General features: G+C 61.4%; 7 protein-coding genes across 8 annotated transcripts; 2 read left to right on the forward strand and 5 right to left on the reverse strand.

Annotated features, from left to right (window-relative positions):
* Positions 1-1,416: 1,416 nt before the first annotated feature.
* GGTG_09380 (hypothetical protein) lies at positions 1,417-2,931 on the reverse strand. The gene is made up of 3 exons (XM_009227224.1): positions 2,677-2,931; positions 1,914-2,497; positions 1,417-1,831 (listed from the first exon to the last, which is right to left on the reverse strand). Exons 1-3 carry the CDS (start codon positions 2,765-2,767, stop codon positions 1,475-1,477), a joined length of 1,032 nt encoding a protein of 343 aa, XP_009225488.1. The 5' UTR covers positions 2,768-2,931; the 3' UTR covers positions 1,417-1,474.
* A 270-nt stretch (positions 2,932-3,201) lies between these two features.
* GGTG_09381 lies at positions 3,202-5,244 on the reverse strand (the record flags this gene model as incomplete). 2 transcript variants are annotated; one of them, XM_009227226.1, is made up of 4 exons in its annotated part: positions 3,202-3,496; positions 3,835-4,408; positions 4,494-4,554; positions 4,658-4,685. In XM_009227226.1, the coding sequence occupies 4 exons, from the start codon at positions 4,683-4,685 to the stop codon at positions 3,419-3,421; spliced, it is 741 nt and encodes a 246-aa protein (XP_009225490.1). In that variant the 3' UTR covers positions 3,202-3,418. The 2 variants fall into 2 exon arrangements, with proteins under 2 accessions (XP_009225490.1, XP_009225489.1); XM_009227225.1 differs by having other exon boundaries at positions 3,378-3,496; positions 3,576-4,408; positions 4,658-5,244.
* A 781-nt stretch (positions 5,245-6,025) lies between these two features.
* GGTG_09382 (hypothetical protein) lies at positions 6,026-7,957 on the forward strand. Its single transcript, XM_009227227.1, has 2 exons — positions 6,026-6,642; positions 6,705-7,957. Exon 2 carries the CDS (start codon positions 6,714-6,716, stop codon positions 7,572-7,574), a length of 861 nt encoding a protein of 286 aa, XP_009225491.1. The 5' UTR covers positions 6,026-6,642; positions 6,705-6,713; the 3' UTR covers positions 7,575-7,957.
* A 378-nt stretch (positions 7,958-8,335) lies between these two features.
* Positions 8,336-12,173, reverse strand: GGTG_09383 (hypothetical protein; the record flags this gene model as incomplete). Its single annotated transcript, XM_009227228.1, has 3 exons — positions 8,336-11,772; positions 11,816-11,988; positions 12,125-12,173. 3 exons carry the CDS (start codon positions 12,171-12,173, stop codon positions 8,527-8,529), a joined length of 3,468 nt encoding a protein of 1,155 aa, XP_009225492.1. The 3' UTR covers positions 8,336-8,526.
* Positions 12,174-12,626: 453 nt separating this feature from the next.
* On the reverse strand, positions 12,627-15,319 carry GGTG_09384 (ATP-dependent RNA helicase DRS1). The gene is made up of 2 exons (XM_009227229.1): positions 13,605-15,319; positions 12,627-13,537 (listed from the first exon to the last, which is right to left on the reverse strand). Exons 1-2 carry the CDS (start codon positions 15,300-15,302, stop codon positions 12,752-12,754), a joined length of 2,484 nt encoding a protein of 827 aa, XP_009225493.1. The 5' UTR covers positions 15,303-15,319; the 3' UTR covers positions 12,627-12,751.
* A 114-nt stretch (positions 15,320-15,433) lies between these two features.
* GGTG_09385 (hypothetical protein) lies at positions 15,434-18,630 on the reverse strand. The gene is made up of 2 exons (XM_009227230.1): positions 17,229-18,630; positions 15,434-17,171 (listed from the first exon to the last, which is right to left on the reverse strand). Exons 1-2 carry the CDS (start codon positions 18,203-18,205, stop codon positions 15,704-15,706), a joined length of 2,445 nt encoding a protein of 814 aa, XP_009225494.1. The 5' UTR covers positions 18,206-18,630; the 3' UTR covers positions 15,434-15,703.
* A 1,214-nt stretch (positions 18,631-19,844) lies between these two features.
* On the forward strand, positions 19,845-21,415 carry GGTG_09386 (flavoprotein oxygenase). The gene is made up of 2 exons (XM_009227231.1): positions 19,845-21,068; positions 21,153-21,415. Exons 1-2 carry the CDS (start codon positions 20,037-20,039, stop codon positions 21,297-21,299), a joined length of 1,179 nt encoding a protein of 392 aa, XP_009225495.1. The 5' UTR covers positions 19,845-20,036; the 3' UTR covers positions 21,300-21,415.
* Positions 21,416-21,748: the final 333 nt, after the last annotated feature.

The raw sequence follows: 21,748 nt of genomic DNA on the forward strand, positions 1-21,748 counted from the left end.
AAAAAAAGAAAAAAAGAAAAAAAGAAAAAAAGAAAAAAAAAAAAAAAAAAAACTTGCGCGGATTACCTGGCTCCCTTGGTACATGGAAGACGCGGAAAGTGTGTGCCTGTTAATCTAAAATGGACGTGACACCTACCCCCTGCAACAAATAAAGGCGCAGCTGGCATTCCAGATCAACGGGCTCCGTGCCCGCTTGCGTGGACGTCGACGTTCGTCACTTGCACGTAACGAGGTCACAGCTCTATCCTCCCAGCTTCGGATGGTTTTATTTTTCTATCTCACGGTTTCTCATTTCTCGCACACGCCCCTTTCCTGGTGGTATGCTGGATGGGGATTCAATGGAGCTCTCGTCACGTGAGGCTTTGTTCCTCAACGGAACACGCGTGGCTGGCTGGCAGGAGCCAAAAGTTGGGACGACGCGCAAACGAAAAAAAAAAAGAAAAAAAAAGTGGGGGGCTGCTGCCTCCACAGTGGAATCCGCAGTCTGCCTTTAAAAATCCTCACCTTGCGAACTCCATTCTTGATCTTTTCTTTCTTCCCTTTTTTTTTCTTCGTGCGGCTGGCTCAACAGTATTTCTCCGTGTTGCTCGAATCCTCAAAAACCCCATGGATGTCAAAAAATCGTGCGTCAGTTGAGCCCCAGATTGATCAAATTGCAGGCCGGCCCTCCCACCTCTTTTGTCTCGTCCTCAGCCAGTCCCGTCCTTTTGGGCGAGGCGCAGGCCAGGACGGGCGGTGGGAGGCCGGACAGATAAAATTGCCCCCTTGGCTGCTTTGCTTGGGCGTGCCCTGTGCGGTACTGTTGCGGCAGAGAGAAGACTCCTTCGCGTCTCTAGACCCCCAGCCCCTTTGCTATGTGAAAAGGATGCGGTCCAATCTATCGCTGGACCCCTGTTCTCGTTACCGGTCTCATCCGCGAACAAGTCTCGAGAATTTTCCCGACAATCGCAGGCCAGAGATCACCGTCGTCGGGGGCAGATGAAGTGTACGCCCTCGGAGCCGATAACGAACGGGATGTGGGCGATGACTGGGCCAACTCCCTCGCCTTGGGATGTTCTCTTTTAATCTATCAGGGCCGCGGATCTAGCCAGTAGCGAGGATGTGCTAATTATAAAAAAAAATGGCATCTCCAAAGCGCCCCTCCCACACTTTACGAGGTGCATTGCAGCTCTATGTTCCGATTCGCGAGGGCGGCTCCGGGCTCCTGTCAGACCACCAGCTGAGTTGTCGAGCTTCAGCCTGGCAAACCTCCCTGCTCTAGTCTGCCAAAATATTGCATCGCGCTCGTCTCCTTCCCCCAGCCTCTCCCGGTCTAGGTTGTGTGTGCCTTACTTGCCCGCAGAGGGCCTGCCCATAATCCCAAATACTTCCCTCGTTTTTTTGCACGTGTGAATCAACGGCGTGGTAGTGCAATGGCCTCCCCCCCCCCCCCCCCCTCCCATATTTGCAGTAGCGTATCGTGGCATGCTTTCTCTTACTCGCCCTGCTCGTCCCCGATCTTCTCCAGCTTGCCCATCTCGCGCTTCTCGCCCGAGTCGCCTATCAGCCTCAGCCTGTCGAGCCGCACCTTCTCGGAGCTGCCGTCGCCCGACTCAACAAAGATGACGAGGCTGTTGATGTTCTGGAACTTGACGAAGCGGAGCGGGATGTTGGCCGTGCCCTCGGCGTTCCAGTCCGAGGCGGATATCTCGATCTCCTGCGTCGGCTCTGTCCTCTCGGCCTGGTCGAAGTCGAGGTTGTGCGGCCGGTTCGGGTAGAGCTTGATGGTCTTGGGCCGCATCGGGACCTCGTCTTCGTCGACGTCGTCACCGGTGGGAGGGATGGAGGTGATCTGTGGTGTGAGAGAGATTGCGTGTGTGAGCACTAGCCAAACAAGAAACACATCGATGTGTCTCCATGTAGAACCAACGTACCTGAAGTGTGTGCAGCTTGAGCATGGACTGGAAAGGCATAAACAACAGAAGCTGCTCGTCCGTGTCGCTTTCGACCCAGTCGGTCTCGCCCGTCTCTTTGCCCTTGCCCGCCGCGAGGGCGCTAGGCTTCTCCTGGCTGAACAGCACCCGGACGCTGCCCTGCTCCGAGTCTACGTTTAGTAGCTCGACGCGCTTGAGCTCGATCTGGTCCGACACGTCCTTGTAGCTGCGCGGGAGCGCCGCGCCCAGCCAGTTGCTCGCCGCAGCAGCAGCGGCGGCGCTGCTGCCGCCACCACCACCACCGCTCGACTCCCCGCCGGCGGCCGCCGCCGCGCCGCCCAGGGAGCCCCGCAGCTTAAGCAGGTCGCGGAGCGACGAGAGGTCGGCGTTCTTGCTGGTCTGCAAGGCCTTGCCGTTGCTGAAGGCCACCACCTTGGGCGGGTCCTCGATCTGGTACGCGGCCGCGATGTCCGGGTGCTTGCCCACGTCGATCCTTGCGGCCCGGAGCTGGCTCTGGTTGCCCGCGAGCGCCTGGAACTGGCCGAGGAGGGCGTCGGACCGTGCTGCCGACTGCGGGTCGGTGACTGTTTTTTTTTATTTGCGCAAAACGTTAGCGGGAACCTTTTGCCTTCGTTTCTGCCGGCGGCGCGGTCTTTCCGAAACAGGTGCAGACCAGCTCAGCCTTTCGGGGCGTGGGAGGGGCAAACTGGACAAGAAGGGCGTCGCCTCAGGGGATCTTTCGCAAGTTCTAGGGCGGACTTACAAACCGCGAGCAGGAGGCCCTTGTGCTCTTGGATGAGACCACGCAGCTGCGCCAGCGACGTGACCTCAACTATCACAGGCAGCGAAGCCATTCTGGGGCATCAAACTGGCGGGTGTTGCAAAACACGGAGCCTGTTCTCCGTCGGGTCGCGAAAAGCTGCCTGCCAATAGAGGTGGATGAGGACCTGGGAGCGCCGGCCTTTCCTGGTGCCCCGCGTTGTATTTGGATCCCTGTAGCGTTTAGTCACCAGAGCTACATCATGTCACGTGTGTGTGTCGTGCTTGTTGGGACGGTCCAGGTTTTTGGCAATCCACCTTCTCTTGACAATCTACTCACCTGGGAATCGCTGCGTAAACTACGCCGGAGAATTAGCGGCTGATCTTCACGGACCTTGAGCCGCCGGATAGGATTTTTTTTTCTCAAGGCGTGAATCCAAGTCGACTGCTTTAGGTTCTCAATGATCGCTGCTGGCGGTGTGGCTTTCGTCAATTGAAGCATGCACGACTGATAAATGCGTATGAAAAACAGGAGCAAATTAAGGTTGCCAATACTGCGAGAAACTAACTCTACTTAACCTGTGAGAATAGAATATTACTCCCGCCTTCTGAACCAAGCTGAGGAATCGGCAAACGCAAAAGAAAAGTCGATAGGAAGCCCAAAAACCCGAGGCGCAAACCAAAACGCCAGCCAATCCGAAACTGCTCATATCCATCTCTGGCTCCGCCCGCATTTCGTGGACCGCTCACACACCGACGACATGGCTGAAAACCCTGATAGCAAGTTGGCTAAGAAGCCTGGCGCGGTCGTCTTGGGGGAGTTCCTGGAAGACAGGGTTAGCAGCTGGCGCATGAGGACGCTCACACCTCTTCCAAGTCTAGCCCCGTGTGAGGTTGACGAACCCTCCTTGCAAGAGAGATGAATATTCTAGACGGGACGACCTTCAAGACGTCCGTGTTCCTACCCACCACCGCAATCACGGTCACGAGTCCTTTCTGGCTGTGGCCGCTGCCGGCGCCGTGGCCGTGGTCGCGGTGGGGGCGCTCCAACGCCATCACCTCGGCCACCTCCACCTCTGCCAGCGGCGGCGGCCCTGCTGCCTTCGCCACCACCGCCGCCGCCGCCGCCGCCGCCGCCGCCAACATTCACATCCAAACTCACCTGAAAGACGGCGTACACGCTCTTCCCGCGCGCGTCGCGGACGGCCCCGAGCCGGTTGCCCGCGACGGCGCCCGCCAGCAAGCCGGGGACGTTGCCGACGATGAAGCCCAGGGCGCCGCCGCTCATGCCGCCGACCATGCCCCAGAACTTGCCCGTGGGCTGGTTGGTGCCGGGCTGCGCCATGCCCTCCTCGCGCAGCATCTCCTCGAAGACGTCGCCGAACTGCGCGTCCTCGGCCTGCTGCCGCGCCTGCCCGCCGTCCTGCTGCTGCTGCCCTCCCGTAAAGTAGTTCCAGGCCCAGCTGAAACCGTTCTGCTGTTGCTGCTGCTGTTGTTGGCCGTCGCCGCCGCCGGCAGCCGCCCCCGTGCTGGTGTCGTTGGGGTCCGCAAAGGGGTCGGCGGGCTCGGCGCCCCTGAAGCCGCCAAAGAGCTTCCTCTGCGCGTCGTAGTCGCGCCGCCGCGTCGGGTCCGACAGCGTGTAGTAGGCATCGTTGACGAGCTGGAACCGGCGCGTCCGCTCTGGGCGCTCGGGTGAGTTGGCCGCGATCCGGTCCGGGTGGGTTTTCAGGGCGGCTCTGTGTAGTGGCGGCGGTTGTTTTTTTTTCGCGCCCAATCAGCCTTTGAGTCGGCAAATCGCAGACGACTGGTGCTGGGACCTACCGCTTGTAAGCATCTCGGATCTGCTGTATCGAGGCCGACTCGGAGACCTCGAGGATGGCGTCTGTTATTTGAGAGCGGTTAGCCAACGGTAGGGTCACGTCGCCGTGCATACGCGGCGGGGCTTTGGGCTCCTGGGGATGTGGGTTTCGGGCTGGGGGGCTCACAGTAGTTTGGCGGTACTGATTGTGTCATCTTGGCGTCGCTGTCTGGAGCTCAACGGCAGTCAGAACCACTGAGAGAGCGGTAGGGTAAGCGGATGGTTATGAGGGAAAAAAAAGGTGTGTTGATTTTAAGAGGATGAGGCTTGCAACGGCGTGGCCTGTCAACGAGGAAAGGCGATGAGCAGCAGAGTTGGGCGGGAGAGTGACAACGTCATATGTGGCGTTCGAGACGTGGCTTGATCTAGCTAACCGGTGGGGTGATCGAGCCTGCGAACCGGGCTGCCACAAGCGTTGCTCAAGGTGCAACGGATGGCCATCAAGTGCCTCCGAGTAGAAGGGTTAGGGTCTTACACAGGGTCTCAGGCTAGGTGTCTGTTCAACATGTGCCTCCATTTCCTGTCGGGCCCAGCAAGTGACAGCGGGTTCTTCTGTGTTTGCCAGCCTGTATAAGTGCTCTGGGCTCTTCTCCATGCCATCACCGGGATAAACCGCCCATTCCCGAGATGCATCTATGCCTTACTTCATGCTCAGGTCTACGGCTCAGGTCAACCCAAACTGTTCTGTCAGGGGCTGCAGTGCAATCCAGTCTGAGATGCGCCATGGCTCATGGCTGCATGCTGCAGCATTCCGTCGCAAGTGGGCCGGTCCCTGTCTTGTGGCCCGCAAGGGATCCTGTCGGACGCTAAGGACGCGGGCATCTCGAACCGGCCATGAGCTGGGAGCCCAATCTTGGACGTCTTTGTTGCGCAACGACCTGCCTCTGCCCTTTTTGTTCTGCCCGTTGATGCATCCCAAGACGAAAGCAGTCATAACCTAGGGTGTCTATCTGTAGGTATCTGATTGCTCGGCCCGTAGCGTGCCTTAATCATTGGTCTTTTGTTGCCGACAGCTCACAGGGACCGACGCAGGTGAGGGTTTCAGAGCGGGCGCCCTCGGGCTGGGCAGCACACACATGACCGCTCTTTCTGCCCAACGGGAACGGGCGGGTGGGGGGCTCAGGGAGGCCCAGCAGCCTAACGGGCTGTCACCCGTGCCGGAACCCATGGGAAAGGTCCAAAAGGGAAACTCCTTGTGCGTAACCCCTCCATCAAGGGCCGGAGTGCGTCGCCACCGTCATTGTCGCCCATTCCATCGGGATGGAGGGAGGACAGAGAATTGCATCTAATGCCAAATTCACCAACAGGCCGCATCAACATGAATGGTGTGCATAAATCACCAAGCAAGGCCGTAATATGAGAATGTATCATTTCGTTGTGCTCAGCAAAAAGGATATTATAATTCAAGATTGCAAAGAGAAGGAGAGCATCGCATTGGATGACACGCTCCCCAGTCTTCGGGCTGCCTGCCGTGCTAGCTTCCCACCTAGCGCATGGTGTGCTGCCTGATTCCCACGCTGCATGCATCTGCAAGCAGCCCCCCTCCACCGCCTTGGCGCCCTACCCTTCTCGAACCCTGTCGCCGTCACTTTGACAGGCTGCTGCTGAACAAACAAAGAGCTGTCTGGATATTTTGCCGCCGACACTACCAAGTTAATGTTGGGATCCGTGGGTTGAGCCCCAGCAAGTTCCCCATGTTTCCTCCGAGCCAGGCAGCTCTTTCACCGGAGCTGTCTCCCCGGCCTTCGATACCACACCCCTGGTCTGTAGGCCAGCCACGTTCGGTCTTTCCCTGGGCAGACATATAGAAGACCAGCGTGCCTTCCTCCGTTGCAAGCTCTGAGTCCACGCGCCCTGCCCCAACACCCTGCGCCCTTTTCTGTTCAGCAATGGGCCCATCTTTGTTCTTTAACCCCAGACCTAATTAGCCAGCATAGCTCCTTCCTTCCTTCCCGGCCCCTCCTACGGCCTTACTCCCGCCGCTTTGTTGCCCTCACGAACACTTTCGCTCACCTCTCCCATCTCAACAGCCCACCCAGGCATCCGTTGTTTGTTCTCTTCTTTCTTGTCTTCTCTCTGCCAGCATATCTGCACCCCCATAACACCGAATCGGTACGTTGTTAAAGACACATCAAGCACGCGTCTACATTCACTCGCTGACCAGGAGCTCGTAGCTCTCGTCAATGGCCATCATCTTGCCCGGCATGCAGGCTCAACAGGAAGATCTCGCTACCCTATTTGACCGCAACATGGTCCTGGACCAGAGTGTCCAGCAGCCTCCCCAGCAGGCCCAGGCCCAGGCCCCCCAGATCACGTATTCCATCACCCAGCACTACAACCACTCGTCCCACGTCGCCCGCCAGCAGCAGCAACAGGCCCAGCAGCAGACTGAGCAGCGCCGCTTCTCGGAGCCGTCGCAGTCCGAGTACCCGACCGCGGAGCAGATCCTGGCTAGCCACGGCATCAACCCGTCGTCACTCTCGCCCGCGCAGGTCAACCTCTTCAAAGACGCCGACGACGATCAGAAGCGCCGTCTCGTGGAACTCTGGGGCATCTTCCCTCCCGCCAACCCGGGTTTCAACTCCAACTCCAACTTTAGAAACTACAACAACTACAAGGCCGCCAACGACTCGGCGATGGCGTGGTCCGCCACCAGCCTCGAGAACGAGGAGGCCCTGGGCCGCCTGCGCTACGAGCGCCTCCAGCAGCTTCGCCAGTACGAGTGCGAGGGTGCCATCGCCGCCGCCGCCGCCCGCGAGCGCTCCGTCATGATGAGCCTCGACGGAACCGCGGTCGCCGCCGTCCCCTCCCAGGGCCGCGACGGTCGCTGGAACGTGGCCGACGAGAGCGCCGACTACATGATGGAGCCCTACATGTCGTCGGGCTACGAGGTCTCGTCGTCGGCCGCGGCCGTGCCTAGGGAGTACCGCCCGGCCCTGGACCCGGCCTACAGGTCCGCCCACTCGCCCGTCGACTGGGCCACGCGCCAGCGCGCCATGGAGAACCAGTATGGCGCCTTCTCGCAGTGCCGCAGGGAGGCCTAGAGGCGAGGCGTCGTCGGCTTCCGGCCCCATTCGTTTTGCTTGTTCTTCCTCGTCTCTTCAGGGTCTCTTTTAACAATTTCTTCGGTCACTGTGCGGAGGCGTCCCGGACAATGAGGTGCATGTGGCGGCTGCGTTTCTTTCACAACACGGATTCTGCCATCTGGCTTATTATTTTGCCTTTTCGGAAGCAGGAGTTTTAGGGCATCGCATCAGCCCCCACCAACGGGACAGGAAGGGTCCTTGGGAATGGGTCAATGGTTGGCAACCTCCAGATAATATGGAGGGGTGGACTTATACATAGAAACCTGCCATGGCCTTCGCGCCGTTAACCACCAGTTTATCATGTCTATTGTGCGAGCTGTGGTCTGTCCTATATCAGCCCTGGGAGGCTTACACCACGCTCTCCAAGTGGGTACCGTCTGATTCGGTGTTTGCTCCTTCACACCGCAGCATCCGCGTGGGGCTGTCGGCACTGCAGACTTGAGATGACAGCCGGGGATGTGGGCTGCCGTGGGCTAGGCTTTGCTGCCCACCCGATCTTGCCACACGCTAGCTAGCGGCAGTCTCTCGGGAAGACCCTATTGGTCTGGGTGGTAGCGGTACAGGAACTTGCCGAGGCCGTTTGCTCAGGGACGGCGGGCTCTTGCAATGCGGGGCTCTTGATCACGAAGGGCTGCCCAACTTTTGTTCAGATCTTATATCTCAAAGCGATGTTGTAGAGATGGAACCGCGTGGAGAGCAAGCAAAGTCTTCTTGGCTATCTTTGGTCTATAAGTATACCTAGGTAGTCTAGCAAGAGCTGTTGACGTGTTTAGGGTGGGACAAGACTGAAACACCCATACTCCCCCATCCTCCATCATCAATCATTCATAACAAACCCGACATGTATCATGAAGCCAACCCTCACCTTGTTTTTTCTCTACTGTCACCCTCCACTTCAACTTACCTCACCTCACCTCGCCACCCTCCCCTTCCCGCCGCCGCCGCCGCTCCTCTCCATCTCGCGCAGCGCGTCGCGTACGATTCCCTGCGCCTCGAGCACGACGTCGTCGCCGCGCCGCCACGTGTAGAGCGCGACGCCCTCGCGCGCCAGCACCTCGTGCGCCCGCGTGAGCCGGCCGTGCCAGAGCGCCACCTTTTTGTCGAGCGCCGTCGTCGTCGTCGTCGTCGTCGTTGCCGTGGCCGTTGTCCTCGTGGTCCCGCCCGTGGATACGCGCGAGACGGGGTCGGGCGAGGAGGAAGAGGCCGAGGGGGGGCCGAGGCCCTCGAACCTGTCGACGTCGGTGTCGCTGTTGTGTGTGTATGAGAGCCTGTTTTGCTGCTGCTGCTGCTGCTGCTGCTGCTCCTTCTGCTGTATGTAGGCCAGCATGCGCGCCCCGGAGCTGCCCGATTGGGCCGACGATGGTGTGCCCCGTCGCCGGGGTGGGGGTGGGGCCGGCTTGCTGCCGTCGCCGCCGTTGGCGGGCGGGGACGGAGACGATGAGTAACTGTTGTTGCTGTTGTTGCTGTTGTTGTTGTTGTTGGTGTCGCCACCCGTCGAGGCGGCGGACATCTCCGCCGTCCTCGTCCTCCTGGGCATCGGCTGCGTTTGCACCGAGGACGAGGAGGGTGTCTGCATCTGCGTCAGAGGATGGACGCCTCCGGTGGAACCTCCGAGGTTGGAGGGCTTCTTGGAAAGGACGTGGCCCCCGTGATTCGCTCCCGCGCCCTGGCCGCTGGCGGCGAGCAGGACCGCCAAGTCGGACGGGACGCCGCGTAGCGAGGCCGGTTTGGCGGGCCGCGCCGGGGGCGGGCGTTTGCCTGCTGCTGCTGCTGCTGCTGCCGCTGCCGGCTTGCTCGCGCCGCCGAGGTCGAGGCCCGCGAGACTGAGCGTCTCGCTGTTGGAGGACGGCAGGGGCTCCGGCTCGTCCGACAGGTCGATCAGGTCCCCCATGAGCGGGGCCTCCGTCTTGGGCGGCACGCTGGCGGTCCGGGCGGGGAAGACGGGCCGTCGGGCGACCCCGCCGCCGCTGCTTGGAGGGCGGAGGAGGAGGTGATCGTCAAACGAACCGCCGCCGGCGCCCCTGCGGTTCGAGTCGAAGAAGCCTTGCTGCGGCTGCTGCTGCGGAGGCGTCTCCGGGGTGGTGACATCGCGGATGAAGATGGCCAGGATCCGGCCCGGGTTGGCCTGGGCGAGGTCCGTGTAGACCTCGAGGTCGGCCTCGCCGCTGTCGCCGACGAGCAGGAACCTGCGCTCGGGGAAGTCGGCCATGATGCGCTCGAGCGTGCCCTTCTTGCGCTCGGCCACGGGCTCGAAGATGCCCTGGAGCATGCCGGCGTAGTGCTTGAGGTGCAGCGACCCCGGGGGCAGGCCGGCGCCGTGGAAGAAGGTGGCCAGGACGGGGAAGAGCTGCCAGGGGCTGTTTGAGCAGTAGTGGATCTGGACGCCCATGGAGTGCAGGGCGCCGTACCACTCGCGCGCACCCGGGACGGCCATGTCGCCCAGGTCGCGGATGAAGGTGTTGCGGAAGATCTCGCGCGCGCCGAGCGAGATGTTGGACCGCTTGATGGTGTCGTCGATGTCGCTGATGAGGCTGACGCCGCGCGGCTCGACGACGCGCACCGGCTCCGTGGCCGACAGGTCCTCGTTGGCCAGCACGCGGATGTCGGTCGGCACAAATTCGAGCGCGGCCCGGATGCTGAAGTGGCCGGCGTCGTTGGTCGTCACCGTCTTGGACTGCGACTGCGAGTCGTTGTAGAAGAAGATGGTGACGGGCTGCCGCACCAGCGGCGTCGTCAGGAACGGGCCCAGCCGCGCCATCAGGTTGGCGTTGGCCACCGCGAGCTCCGCCTCGGTCAGGTCCGCCGCCGCCGCCGCCGCCGTGCCGCCCGCCTGCCGCGCCGTTAGCGAGGGCGAGCCCGGCGGCGACACGGCCGGCGTTGCGGCCCCGCTCCTGGGCGCCCTCAGGCTGCTGGTCTCGGAGGCGTCCAGGAGCCGCCTGCTGTTGGGCGCCTCGCTGTACCCGCCGCGCGTCGCCACCTCCTCCTCGCCCCTGCCCCGGCGCTCGATCTCCTCGGCCTCGCGGGCGATCTTTTGCTGCTCGCGCAGGTCCTCGTGCTCCTCGCTCATGGAGTGGTGGGGGAGGCCTCCGTAGCCGTTGTCGTTGCCCCCGGCGTCGGGCTGGATGGTCGGGGGCGGGATGCCGCTCATGCGGCGCGCGAGGCCGATCAGGATCCTGTTCTTCCGCGTCATGGGTCCCTTGTGCGGCGAGTAGACCCAGCCGCGCACGTCGACGTCGACGACCGCCTTCTCGTCCTCCACCTTTGCCCACTCGTTGTGCCAGTACTCCTCGTCGTTCATTGGTGCCTGCGAGGTCGGGTACTGCTGGTGACCTCCCTGTTGACCCTGCTGCTGGTAGGCGGCGGTGGCGCCGCCCCCGCCGCTGCCTATTCGGTTCCCGTCCTTGTCAAACTGCCTGATGTGCCTCTTTGCGTACGACGGGAACAGCACCATCTGCTCGTCCCCCTTGGTGACGATGGCGACGTTGGGGAACGAGCCCGGGATGGTCATCTGCGGGTCGATCGAGTTGTCGACGTTGCGGAAGCGCGTGTTGTTGTACTGCTCGCGCATCTCGCCCGCCGCCGCCACGCCCGCCCGGTACACGCTCCCGGCCATGGCCGCGAGCTTCTTGCGCCGCGCGCCAGACTCGCGCGTCGAGCCGTCGGACCCATCCCTGCTGCTGCCGTAGCCGTAGCCCCAGTATGATCCCGCCGACGACATCTTGCCCGTGTGGTCTTGTGCGAGTTGTCGTACTTCTTCGCTGTCCTGCTCTTCTGCTGAATATTTGGGGTTCTGGTCCTGTTCCTTCGGCAAGCCGCAAGCAGCGACACCGCTGCCGCCACCACTATTTCCGTCTCGGCCGCGCGCCTCAGCCCTAATCGCAGCCCTCCCCGCCCTCAGCTGGCGCCGGACGAGGGCCGAGGTCCGCGCGAGGGCGGCCCTCCTCGCCGCCTCCGCCTCCTCCTCCTCGCGCTTCTGCCGGGACGCCCACCACCGGCGCCCACCAGCGAGGTCCAGTAGCCTGCTGCTGGCAGACCGCCGCTCGCCGGCGCGCCTCTGGGTCCAGCGGACGAGGAGCCGGTACAGCCGCGACTGCAGCCGGTGCTTGTAGAGCGGGAGGACGTCGAGTCGGAAGCGGAGGAGCTTCTCGCGGTACCGCTGCGGAACGAGGCTCGGGCTTTGAGGTGGGCGGTGGTAGTACGAGGGCAGAGGGAGTTGTCGCCGCGGCGCGCGTTGGGAATCGACCGTCGTCGGGCGTGGGAGACGTGGCGCTGCTGTCGGGCTCTCCTTGTTGAACCGTAGGAAGCGCCAGGGGCCGGGGCGTGGCTTGAGAGGAGCCAGCTTGGTTCAGAATGGAGGCCCGCTCGAGAGCCGCTTATATAGGTAGTTGTGCAGTTGTTGTATAAAGGTGGAAGGCACAGATTTATGTTGTACAATTAGAAACAAGGCCAATCGCCGTCTCGCTGGCGCCTCTGCGTGGCCTGGCAAGGCTGGACGGCCGAATAATGACCAGAGCTCAACTCGAAAGAAGCAGGCTTGACGGCAGCGGATGACAGCATGCGGCAGCCTGGGCGGCGGCCTGGGGTTTAGGGGACCCTGTCGTCGTCGTCAGCGGGCACCAGAGTCCCACAGGCCCACAGCCAACGAAAGCCAAGCCTTGGACGGGCGTGCTCTGGGCCTTCGCTGCCAGCCTTTACCGGGCGGATTGGGAGCTGTCGCAAGGGAAAGGCAGGAGAATAAGACGGAACATCACGTTGGGCTGGCAGATGTTTGAGAGACGCCCTGCTATTGTGACGGCTTGTGCGCATGATGTTTTGGCGGGCACAATTCCAGCACGTGTCCGAGGCCGTCGAGGCGGCTGTGAGACAGTTGAGCCCCGAGGGTGTGACGATACCAGCTCCTGTGGGGGCTGGCAGTTAGCGGGGATCCCTGCGCTAATGTGCTGCGAGTGTTGAGCCTGGACTGTTTACGTCACCACTTGCTTATACGCAATGCAATGAAACACCAGGCCTTATGTATACCAATGTCACTCCACAGGTAGTCACAGAGAATATGCTGGGCAACTACTGAGCTGCTTGGTAGGTATCTTATACAGCGCTTGTAGTTTAGTGCAGCAGTCAAGTACGTGTACAGGGGTCTACCTCTTGCCCTTGCCCTTGGGCCCCGCACTCCTGCCCTTCTTGACCACCCTCCCGCTCGCCACGCCGCCGATGGGCCCCTTCTTCTTGCCAGGCCCGGCCTTCTTCCCCCCCTTTAAGTTGAGCACGGCGCCCTTGCCGGCCCGCTCGGCCGCGCCCTTCTTCCATACGCGGGCGCCCGACGCCTCAGCCTTTGCGTCGAGCTTCTTCTTATCCTTGTTGCTGAGGGAGCCGCCGCCGTGCTTCTTCTTGAGCGCCTCGCGGACCCCGTTGAGCTCGGCCCGCCCGGCCTCGCGCGCCGCCTTCTTGTCCTTCTCCGTCTCGAACCACGTCCGTCGCGGCCGCGCCTTGATCTCATCCTCGTGCCGCATCATGTTCTCGCCCTTGCGCACCTGCATGTCCGCCTGCCACAGCACCTTTTCCTCCTTCTCCTCCTGCATCACCGCCTCCACCTCGCCCTCGAGCTCGTCCACCTTGTCCTGCCACCCGTCCGCGTCGGCCGCCTCGATGATGCGGCTGCTGATCTTGGCCCCCTGCGCCTTGCCCGCCTTGACTGCCGCCTTGACCACCTTTCGGTCCGGCTCGGCCGCCAACGTCACGGCCACGCCGCTCCGGCCCGCTCGCGCGGTACGGCCGACTCTGTGCACGTAGATCTCCAGGCTCTGGGGAGCCTCGTAGTTGATGACTGTGTCTACGCCTTTGATGTCGAGACCGCGCGAGGCGAGATCGGTGGCTAGCAGGAATGAGACCTTGCCGTCACGGAAGTCCTCGACACTTTGGATACGCTGATTTAGGATAGATAAGTTAGCATAGGTTCATCAACAGTATTATAGCTGAAAATGTGCTCCATACCTGTGTCTGGTTCATGCTTCCGTGGAGTTCTGCGCACGACAGGCCAAGCAGCCCAAAAATGATGCGCGCATGGTGCGCAATCTTCTTTTGCCGGAAGAAGATGATGACGCGTTCCGTGTACAGCTTCTTACAGAGGTGGACGAGGTAGCCCATGCGCTTCTCCTCGCGGCCGGGCCGCAGGCGCACAAACTCCTGTACCAGCGTGCCGACCGTCTTCTTCTGCGAGTCCACCATGATGCGGACGGGCTTGTTGAGCCCGGCGCGGATCAGGGTGTCGACCGACGACGTCATGGTGGCCGAGAAGAGCATGGTCTGGCGCGACTTGGGCAGCGTGGTCAGGATCTCGTTGAGCTCGTCCGCGAACCCGTCCTCGAGCATCCGGTCGGCCTCGTCCAGGACCAGGATCTCGACCGTGTCGACGGCGAAGCTGGCCGAGTTGCGCATGTGGTCGATGAAGCGGCCCGGCGTCGCGATGATGACGTCGGGCCTGAGCCGCAGCTCGGCCTCCTGCACCTTGAGACTCAGGCCTCCGACGGCCAGACAGAACTTGATGTCGGTGTGGCTCGCGAGCTTGATTGCCACGGCGTGGCACTGGATGGCCAGCTCACGGGTCGGCGTGAGCACCACGACGCGGCTCGTCGGCACCTTCTTGGGCCGGTACAGCAGACGCTCCAGGATGGGCACCATGAAGGCTCCTGTCTTGCCCGAGCCCGTCTGCGCGCCGCCGACCACGTCCTTGCCCATGAGAGCCATGGGGATCGCCTTGGCCTGGATTGGCGTCGGCTTGCCGAAGCCCACGCTCGCGAGACCTCGGAGGATCGGCCGCGACAAGGACATGCCCTGGAACGACGCCGCGCCGCCTTTGCCCTTCTCCGCCTTGGGCTCCTCGGCGGCGAAGAAGTCCTTCTGCCTGGCAGCCTCCTCCGCGTCCTCCTCGTCGTCCGATTCTGATTCCGACCCGGCGTCGTCTGGATGGGGCACGGGGCTGGCTACCTCGTCGTCGTCTTCGTCCTCTTCGTCGGAACCGCCCACCTCAGATTTGTCTTCGGGTGTAGCCTCCTCATCGGACTCGTCGTCAGAGCCAGCGCCCATTCCGAATGCATCCTTTGCTAGGACCTCATCGTCGTCGTCGTCAAGGTCGATGTCGTCCTGGGCGGCTTCGTCGTCGTCGTCGTCGTCGTCGCCAGCCTCGGCGGCTGCAGGCGCGGCGGGCTTGCCTTCCTTCTTCTCTCTTCTCCTGCGGATGATCTCATCTAGATCCACGCCTCTGCTCTCACCCATGGCCTTTTTGGCGCCGTCAAAGCCCCAGCCCTCAAACTCCGCGGCCACGTCCTCGGTGCCACCAGTCACGAACTCAAAGTCGGAGTCCATGGCACCGTCGTCGTCCTCCTTAAAGCCCCAGACACCCTCTTCTGGCTTCTCCTCCTCATCGTCGTCTGCCTCACCCGCTTTCGCTCCCTTGCCCGGCTTTTTCTTTGCCTTGACCTTTTTGGCCGTTTTGGACTTTTTCTTCGGCGGCGAGTCCTGGATCACCTCGTGCTCCTCGGCGAAGTTGTCGCCCTCGTTGTCGGATATTGTGAGGATGAAGTCATCGTCAGCTGCTTTCCTCTTGGTTGAAGGCGCCATGTCTGCGGTAATGCCAGGGTTGCTAGCCTTTATGGACAGCTTCGAGGGGTTTCGCGACAAATTTGGCAGCATCGCGACGGAACTTTTTTTCGTCTGGCGGCAACGATAAGCTCCACATTAGTTTGATAAGACTTTTTTGGCCGCCCCACAGCGGGCACATTCAGCCCAGCTCGTGCAACAGGGATATTCTCAGGTGGCATACTCAGGGGCTAAACTTGATCAGGCATAAAGTTTCAGCGTCAGCGCCGACTTGTAGAATAGGAATTTGACTAAAAGGTTGGCTGTGAATGTTAAAAGTTTCTTCATCCGCAAAGTTTGAAGAAGACGCCATGATCACAACTGACCCAAAAATGCCGCGAGAGAAAGAGAGAGACATAGAGAGAGAGATACAACACGTTAAACAATCTTCCAAAGCGCACCAACCGAGACCCTAGCTGTCCTCACATGAGATTCCAGCCTAAAAGCTCACCCCTTTACGCAATAGGTTTCTCGCTATTGCTGTCCACCTGGCGCTCGCTCGCATTCTGTAACATCTCTTTGAACAGCGGGCCCAGGGCCTCGACGACGAGCGTCACATCAGGCGCCTCCCGGTAGCCCCCGCGCGCCTCGTCGTCCTGCCCGAGCCTGATGTGTTCCAGCCGTTCGGCGAGATCCTGTGACGCGCCCTTGTTGCCGTCCTTGACCTTGCCGCCCGTCGCGGACTTGCCCGCGGCCGTGGCGCCTCTGACGTCCCGCCCGCGCCGCACCGGTCCTCTGATAGGCGCCGAGGCCGTAATCAGCGCCTCGTCCATGAGGTCCCGCCACCGCACCAGCGAGCGGCCGGGGCCCGACTGCGCGCCGAGGACGACGACGGCGGGCTGTGCGGCGCCACCGCCGTTCCCGTTCTTCTTTCTGCTCCAAAGGCTGCCCCTGCTGCCGCCGTTGCTGCCCCCGCCGCTCTTGTCGCTGGCCCTGCTGCTGCTGCTACTGCTCCGCCTGGAGCCTTTCATGTCGTCCAGCACGGCCTGCATCCGCCTGGACGACTGCTCGTCGAGGATCTCCAGGTACATCTCGTGCCTTTCTAGAAGCGGCGCGACCTCGGCTTTCGTCGCCGGCGGCAGCGCGGCGAACATGGCTTGGAGGGCTGCAGACATGGCTCCTGCGCCGCCTGCTCGATCGTGACCGTTTTTCGCTGACGGCCTTGCAACGCTTATCCCCGACTCTGCGAGTGCAGCTGTTGCCGCGACCGTCCAGTTGACATGTTGGCCTCTGGCGGCCTCTGGCGACGCGACGCGGAACTCCTTGATGGAGTTGTTGCACCAGTCGCGGAACTCCTCGCGCATCTCCGGGCAGCCCTTGGCCACGTGGTGCAGGAACTTGTACAGCATGTGTTTATTGCGCTGCATCAGGTCGACAAAGTCGGTGACCGACGGCGGCTGCCCGGGCGTCGCCGTCCCGGACGCCGCCGCCGCCGCTGGCCTCTTGCCCCGGCACGTCTCGATGAGCTCGGTGACGAAGCTCTCCAGGTCGACCATGTGCTCGTGCAGCGGCACCTTTGCGTGCATCTCGCGGATGAGGGGGTCGCACGCCGCCACCACGTCGCGCAGCAGCCGCGTCGGCAGGTCCGGCCGCGACCTGCACAGCACGCGCGCGATCTCGTCGCGGTCCCGCATCGACAGTCGCGCCGAGTAGTACTCGAGCAGCGCCGCGTGCCTCTCCGGGCCGCCCTCGAGCAGGTCGGCCGCCAGGTTGGGGTCCGCCATCTCCAGGATGGCCATGACGATGGACTGCTTCTTCATGATGCTTATGGTGCGGATGCGCTCTTGTTCTTCCCTCGGCCTGGAAAGGTGCTCCTCGATTGCTGCGAGCTCTGCCTTGGAGGGACCGGCCAGTGACTTTTTGACCTTCTCTGCTGCCTTTTTGAAGTCCACGCTGTCCCACGAAAGAATCATGGAGACGATTCTGCCAGCTGTCAGTATGATGCTATTCGGGTGGAGCTCGGGTTTGTTTCTCGCTTACCTTTGAAGCAGAGTAAGGCCGTCGTCGGCATCAGTCGTCGCGCCGATCCAGTTGGAGATGGAGCCTATGCTAAATTTCCCTAGGAGAAGCGTCACGAGGCCGTTGATCATGGTGGCCGCGTTGGCCAGCCGCAGCGTCTGCCTTATCATGGAGTACGGCAGAAGCTTGTGGAGGTTCTCGATCATCTTGACGAGGTACTGGCCCTCTGGCGAGACCACGAATATCTGGTGCATGACCGCTGCCAGGTGCAATATTATGTAGCGCACTGCAGCCTCTGCGACCGGCGAGTGCGCCTCGAGGTCCTCGTTCTCAATCTCCCAGTCGACCAGCTCGTCGATGAGGTCGCCGTACACAAGCCCCTGCAGGAGGTCATCCCAGGCCTTCTGGAGCGACGCGGCGCTGGCCATGTCGTAGCTGGTCTGCCGCAGCTGCCCGCCGATGCGGACGTGCTTGGCGTGGCCTCCCAGGCAGCCCCGCGTGGCGGACTCGATGACAGATGACGCGATGGTGCTGAGGGTTCTCCTAGCACCCACAGCGCCTTTGTCGTAGCTCTCGGACAGGTTGGCCTCGGCAAAGCTGCCGAGGACGCCCTGCAACTCCACGCTCCAGAAGTCCTGGGACAAGTTGCGGACGCCGACGAAGGGCAGCCCAAAGGTCATGACGAGATGCTGCAGCACTGGAGCTGCGGAACGGGGCGCGGGCCTACCGTCGCCGCGCACGAAGGGCTCGCCATACTCGGATATGGTTTTGGGATCCCTGAAGTCGCGGATCTCGCTGTACGCCTGGTAGTGCGTCAGGATGTCGAAGAGGGCGTGCAGCTGCGCCGGTGTGAGGGCGTCGGCGTCGGCGTCGGCACGGATGTCGACGGTCATTTTGCTGTTGTCGTGAGTGCAGCTTGTGGAGGGAACGTCGACGGTGGCTTCTTCTAGTGTGTTCAAAAGCCCGAGTGGGTGAGGTGGTGGTGGTGATGAGTCCATTGCTGTGACGGGCGGATGAGCTCTGGTAGATGAGGCTTTTGTATCTTCAGTCTTGTTGGTGCTCTTTGCGATATCTCACGACTCGCTGCTGGCGATGGTGCGCGGCTGCGACAAACGCCATGGCCGTGATTTGAATTGCCTCGGCGGAACTGGCACGAGGCGGTTGAGACGAGATAAAATTCTCCGCTGGATGTTTCTAAGAAAAGCACCAAAGAGCGGCATCGACAGCGGAAGCGAGGCTCTGAGCGTATCGTCGAAACTCTTGGGACGATTTCCTCAATATGCGAGGGCCTCGGCGCTTCTCAGCTCTTCTCAAGCTCGCCTAGCGCAGATAAGACGCTTCCACGTTTAGAACGCTCGCGGATTTCATACTCTTCAGACGGGAGAGGCGTCCAAGGTGGCTTGGGCCAGAATCACACCGTTTCTGCGGCCACTGCCAAGGTGGAGTTAGTGGACATTTGTACGGCGGCTGCTGCATTAGGGCCGATGTGTGTCCCTGGGTGCCGCGAGATTCGCCGCGCATGAAACGGGCACAGGGCCAATGGTGTTTCCGGGCAGGGAAACAATTGGGCTCCCAGCAGAGCGGCAGTCACGCATTTTCACCACCGACCCTTGGCCAGGCGTCACCTGGGCAGCTCCAGCTGTGGCGGCCACATGCTCAGTCCATCCATGACATCTACATTTTTGGGCCATGAGATTCTCTGACATTGACCAGATGGGGCAATTCCAACGCTCCATTCATCAGTGGCATGGGATATCGTCTCCAAGAAGGATCTCAAATCGCCGCGTCGCACCATCGGCCTATAAGGCTGACTCGCATAGCGTCTGGAGTCACTCAACGCGACAAGCGTGTTCTAGATTCTGAGATGCGACTGTCAAGTACCTCGGCCCTTGATTCAGCGCGGAACCCGAATTCGAGCCCACCGGACTTCAACACGACAATACCCGTGACAGGTCTTCCAATCAACATGGCCAGAGCGTCGCCGTCAAAGACCTGAAGCCGTGCAAAGTTTCGGGATATTATAAGAACAAGCCTCGCCGTGCCGCGCTTTGCGCCCTTCGTCTGATGCTGCCGCTGCCGGAAGGCGTGGGCACAAGGCGAGGCTATCACAGCAAGACGTTTGCCCATGTATTCTCAATCCGCAACATCGTATCAACATGTCACGCATGCTTGTCAAGTGCCAGCACCATGGACAAAATGTTTAGTTTGGGAGCACGCGACAGGGAATAAGTGAACGTATTTTCAAGCCAAGCCCGTAAGTGAGAAAACCCCATGAGATGAGCGGAATGGAGCTGAGTCGAGACATCGCTGGGGGTGCCAGATTGGCCTGGGGATGTAGACCAAATGCGGTCAAGCTTGTCAGCCAAGGCCACGCGATACAAGATGCAGTTACGAGATCAAATAAGTGTCAGCGAATTAGTTAAATATGAGGGCTTCACTCAGAGTGGGCTTTACGGTTAGTACTGGCAGCGGCAATCCTCGGCCTAACCAGCATCCAGCAGTTCCCCGGGCATTAGTGACAACTCGGGGAGAAGTCAAGCCTCGACCCCACCACCACGACAACACTGATCCCTGCAGGCCTAGCACCTCGGGGGAGAACCTAAACGCACGCTGTTGATACCCACCAAGACACTTGCCCCTGCCCCTGTCTAGCAGATGCACCGTATGTGACGCCATAGCAGCTGCAAGTGCGTGCCCGCGCAGAGGTGCCAGCGACGGTCTTGGTTGGCGAGCCGAGGCCGTCCCTGCAGCTAATTCGGTGGCCACGGCGCTACTTGGCCTGCATTTGTCAAGAGCCACTCACCTGTTGGCTCATACCTGCTCGCGGGCATGTCGTGCGGGCGCTCTGCCATGGCCTGCGGCCGATTGGCGTCCCGCCTTGCGGGTGGATATAATAAACCCCGCGGCACGCCTGCCCCTGTCGTCACTCCCGCCAGCTCCCCGGCACCAGCAGCTGTTTCAACCGCCCCCCACACTCTCCGCCGAGCATCACGACAACAGCACCGGTGCTACAAGTACTACTCCCCTCGGTCTCGTTTCGGAACCTCCCCTACGCAGAACTCAACCACCACGCCGGTAGACACACCTACGCGCACCACCACCATGTCGTCCGCCGCAGAAGCGACCAAGGCCCACGAGGCGCTTCTCAAGCGCAACCCCCACGGCAACTTCGGGGCCGTCGAGGCCTCGCGCCCGCCCTTCGACGCGGCCGCCTCGCTGCGCTACACGCAGACGCCGCAGCCCGGCTGGAAGCAGGGCGGCGGCGCCAACCAGTTGCAGGCCGTCGCGCCAGCCGACCACATCACCATTGCGCCGTACGAGGAGGGGCGGGCGGCGCACCTCAACTACAAGCTGCTCATCAGCGCCATAATCCCGCGACCTATCGCCTTCGTGTCCACGGTCGGCAAGGATGGGTCGGGCGAGGAGAACCTGGCGCCCTTCTCGTACTTCAACATGATCAACCACGACCCGCCCCTTTTCGTCGTCGGCTTCGCCAGCCCGTCCGAGGGCGCCGCCGCCAAGGACACGGTCCGCCACCTGTCCGAGACGGGCGAGTGCGTCATCAACATCATCTCGGAGGGCTACGTCGAGGCCGCAAACGCCGCGTCGGTCAACGCCCCCGGCGACGCGTCCGAGTGGCTCATCTCGGGCCTGACGCCCGCCCGCGACACGGTCGACGTCAGGCCGCCCCGCGTCAAGGAGGCCATCTTCAGCATCGAGGGCAAGGTCGAGAGCCTGCGTGAGTTCAAGAGCAAGGCCGTCGCCGGCAAGACGTCGGGCACCATGGCCGTCATCGAGGGCGTGCGCTTCTGGGCCCGCGGCGACGCCATCAGCGAGGCGCGGGACATGATCGACCCTGCTGTAAGTACCGGAGCCCCTTTTTTTTGTGTCATGGCTGCGTATGGGTTTCCCTTGCTAACCAACGTTTTCCTCTCTTCTGCACAGGTCCTCCGTCCCATAAGCAGGCTTGGCGGCATCACCTACGGCCGGACCACAGAGGCCTTTGAGCTTCCCAGGCCAGATTTCGAAAAGGACGTGGGTGGACAGGAGGGCATGGCCAAGCTCAAGGACGTTGCAGCAGCCAAGAAGTAGACCTCTTTTGTGAGTGGCCTCCTACACAACGCCGCAGCATCATAAACTGCCTACCCATAGAAAGTCAGCAATAGAAAGAATAAAGAAATAAAGATTCAGCAAAACTAAGCGGATCGGGAGGGTCCCTGTGTCACACGGGGATCGACCCCGCGGACTCCCATTAGGCCGATTGGTCCCTTAAGGGCCAGTAAGGGGGCAGTAATAACTAGACGCCCTGGGATTGGGGCGCCTCCGGCTGGCGCAGGCAGGCTGGAAATTTTATGGTGTGGGAGATGCCATTCTCTTTGGACACATTCGGTGCAGGCACACTCTAAGCAACGTTCTGACCTCCGGAGGTTCGTCGCCTGCCTTCGGTGCGAGCTGGAGCTGGCCTATCATAGGTGGTAGTCTGGAGGCATGGAAGAGTCAACATTGCGCATTTGTATGCAGGCTACGCCCGGCTTTCCAAG

The sequence above is a fragment of the Gaeumannomyces tritici genome (assembly GCF_000145635.1).
Source record: "Gaeumannomyces tritici R3-111a-1 unplaced genomic scaffold supercont2.5, whole genome shotgun sequence".
In the NCBI taxonomy this organism is placed as follows: domain Eukaryota; kingdom Fungi; phylum Ascomycota; class Sordariomycetes; order Magnaporthales; family Magnaporthaceae; genus Gaeumannomyces; species Gaeumannomyces tritici.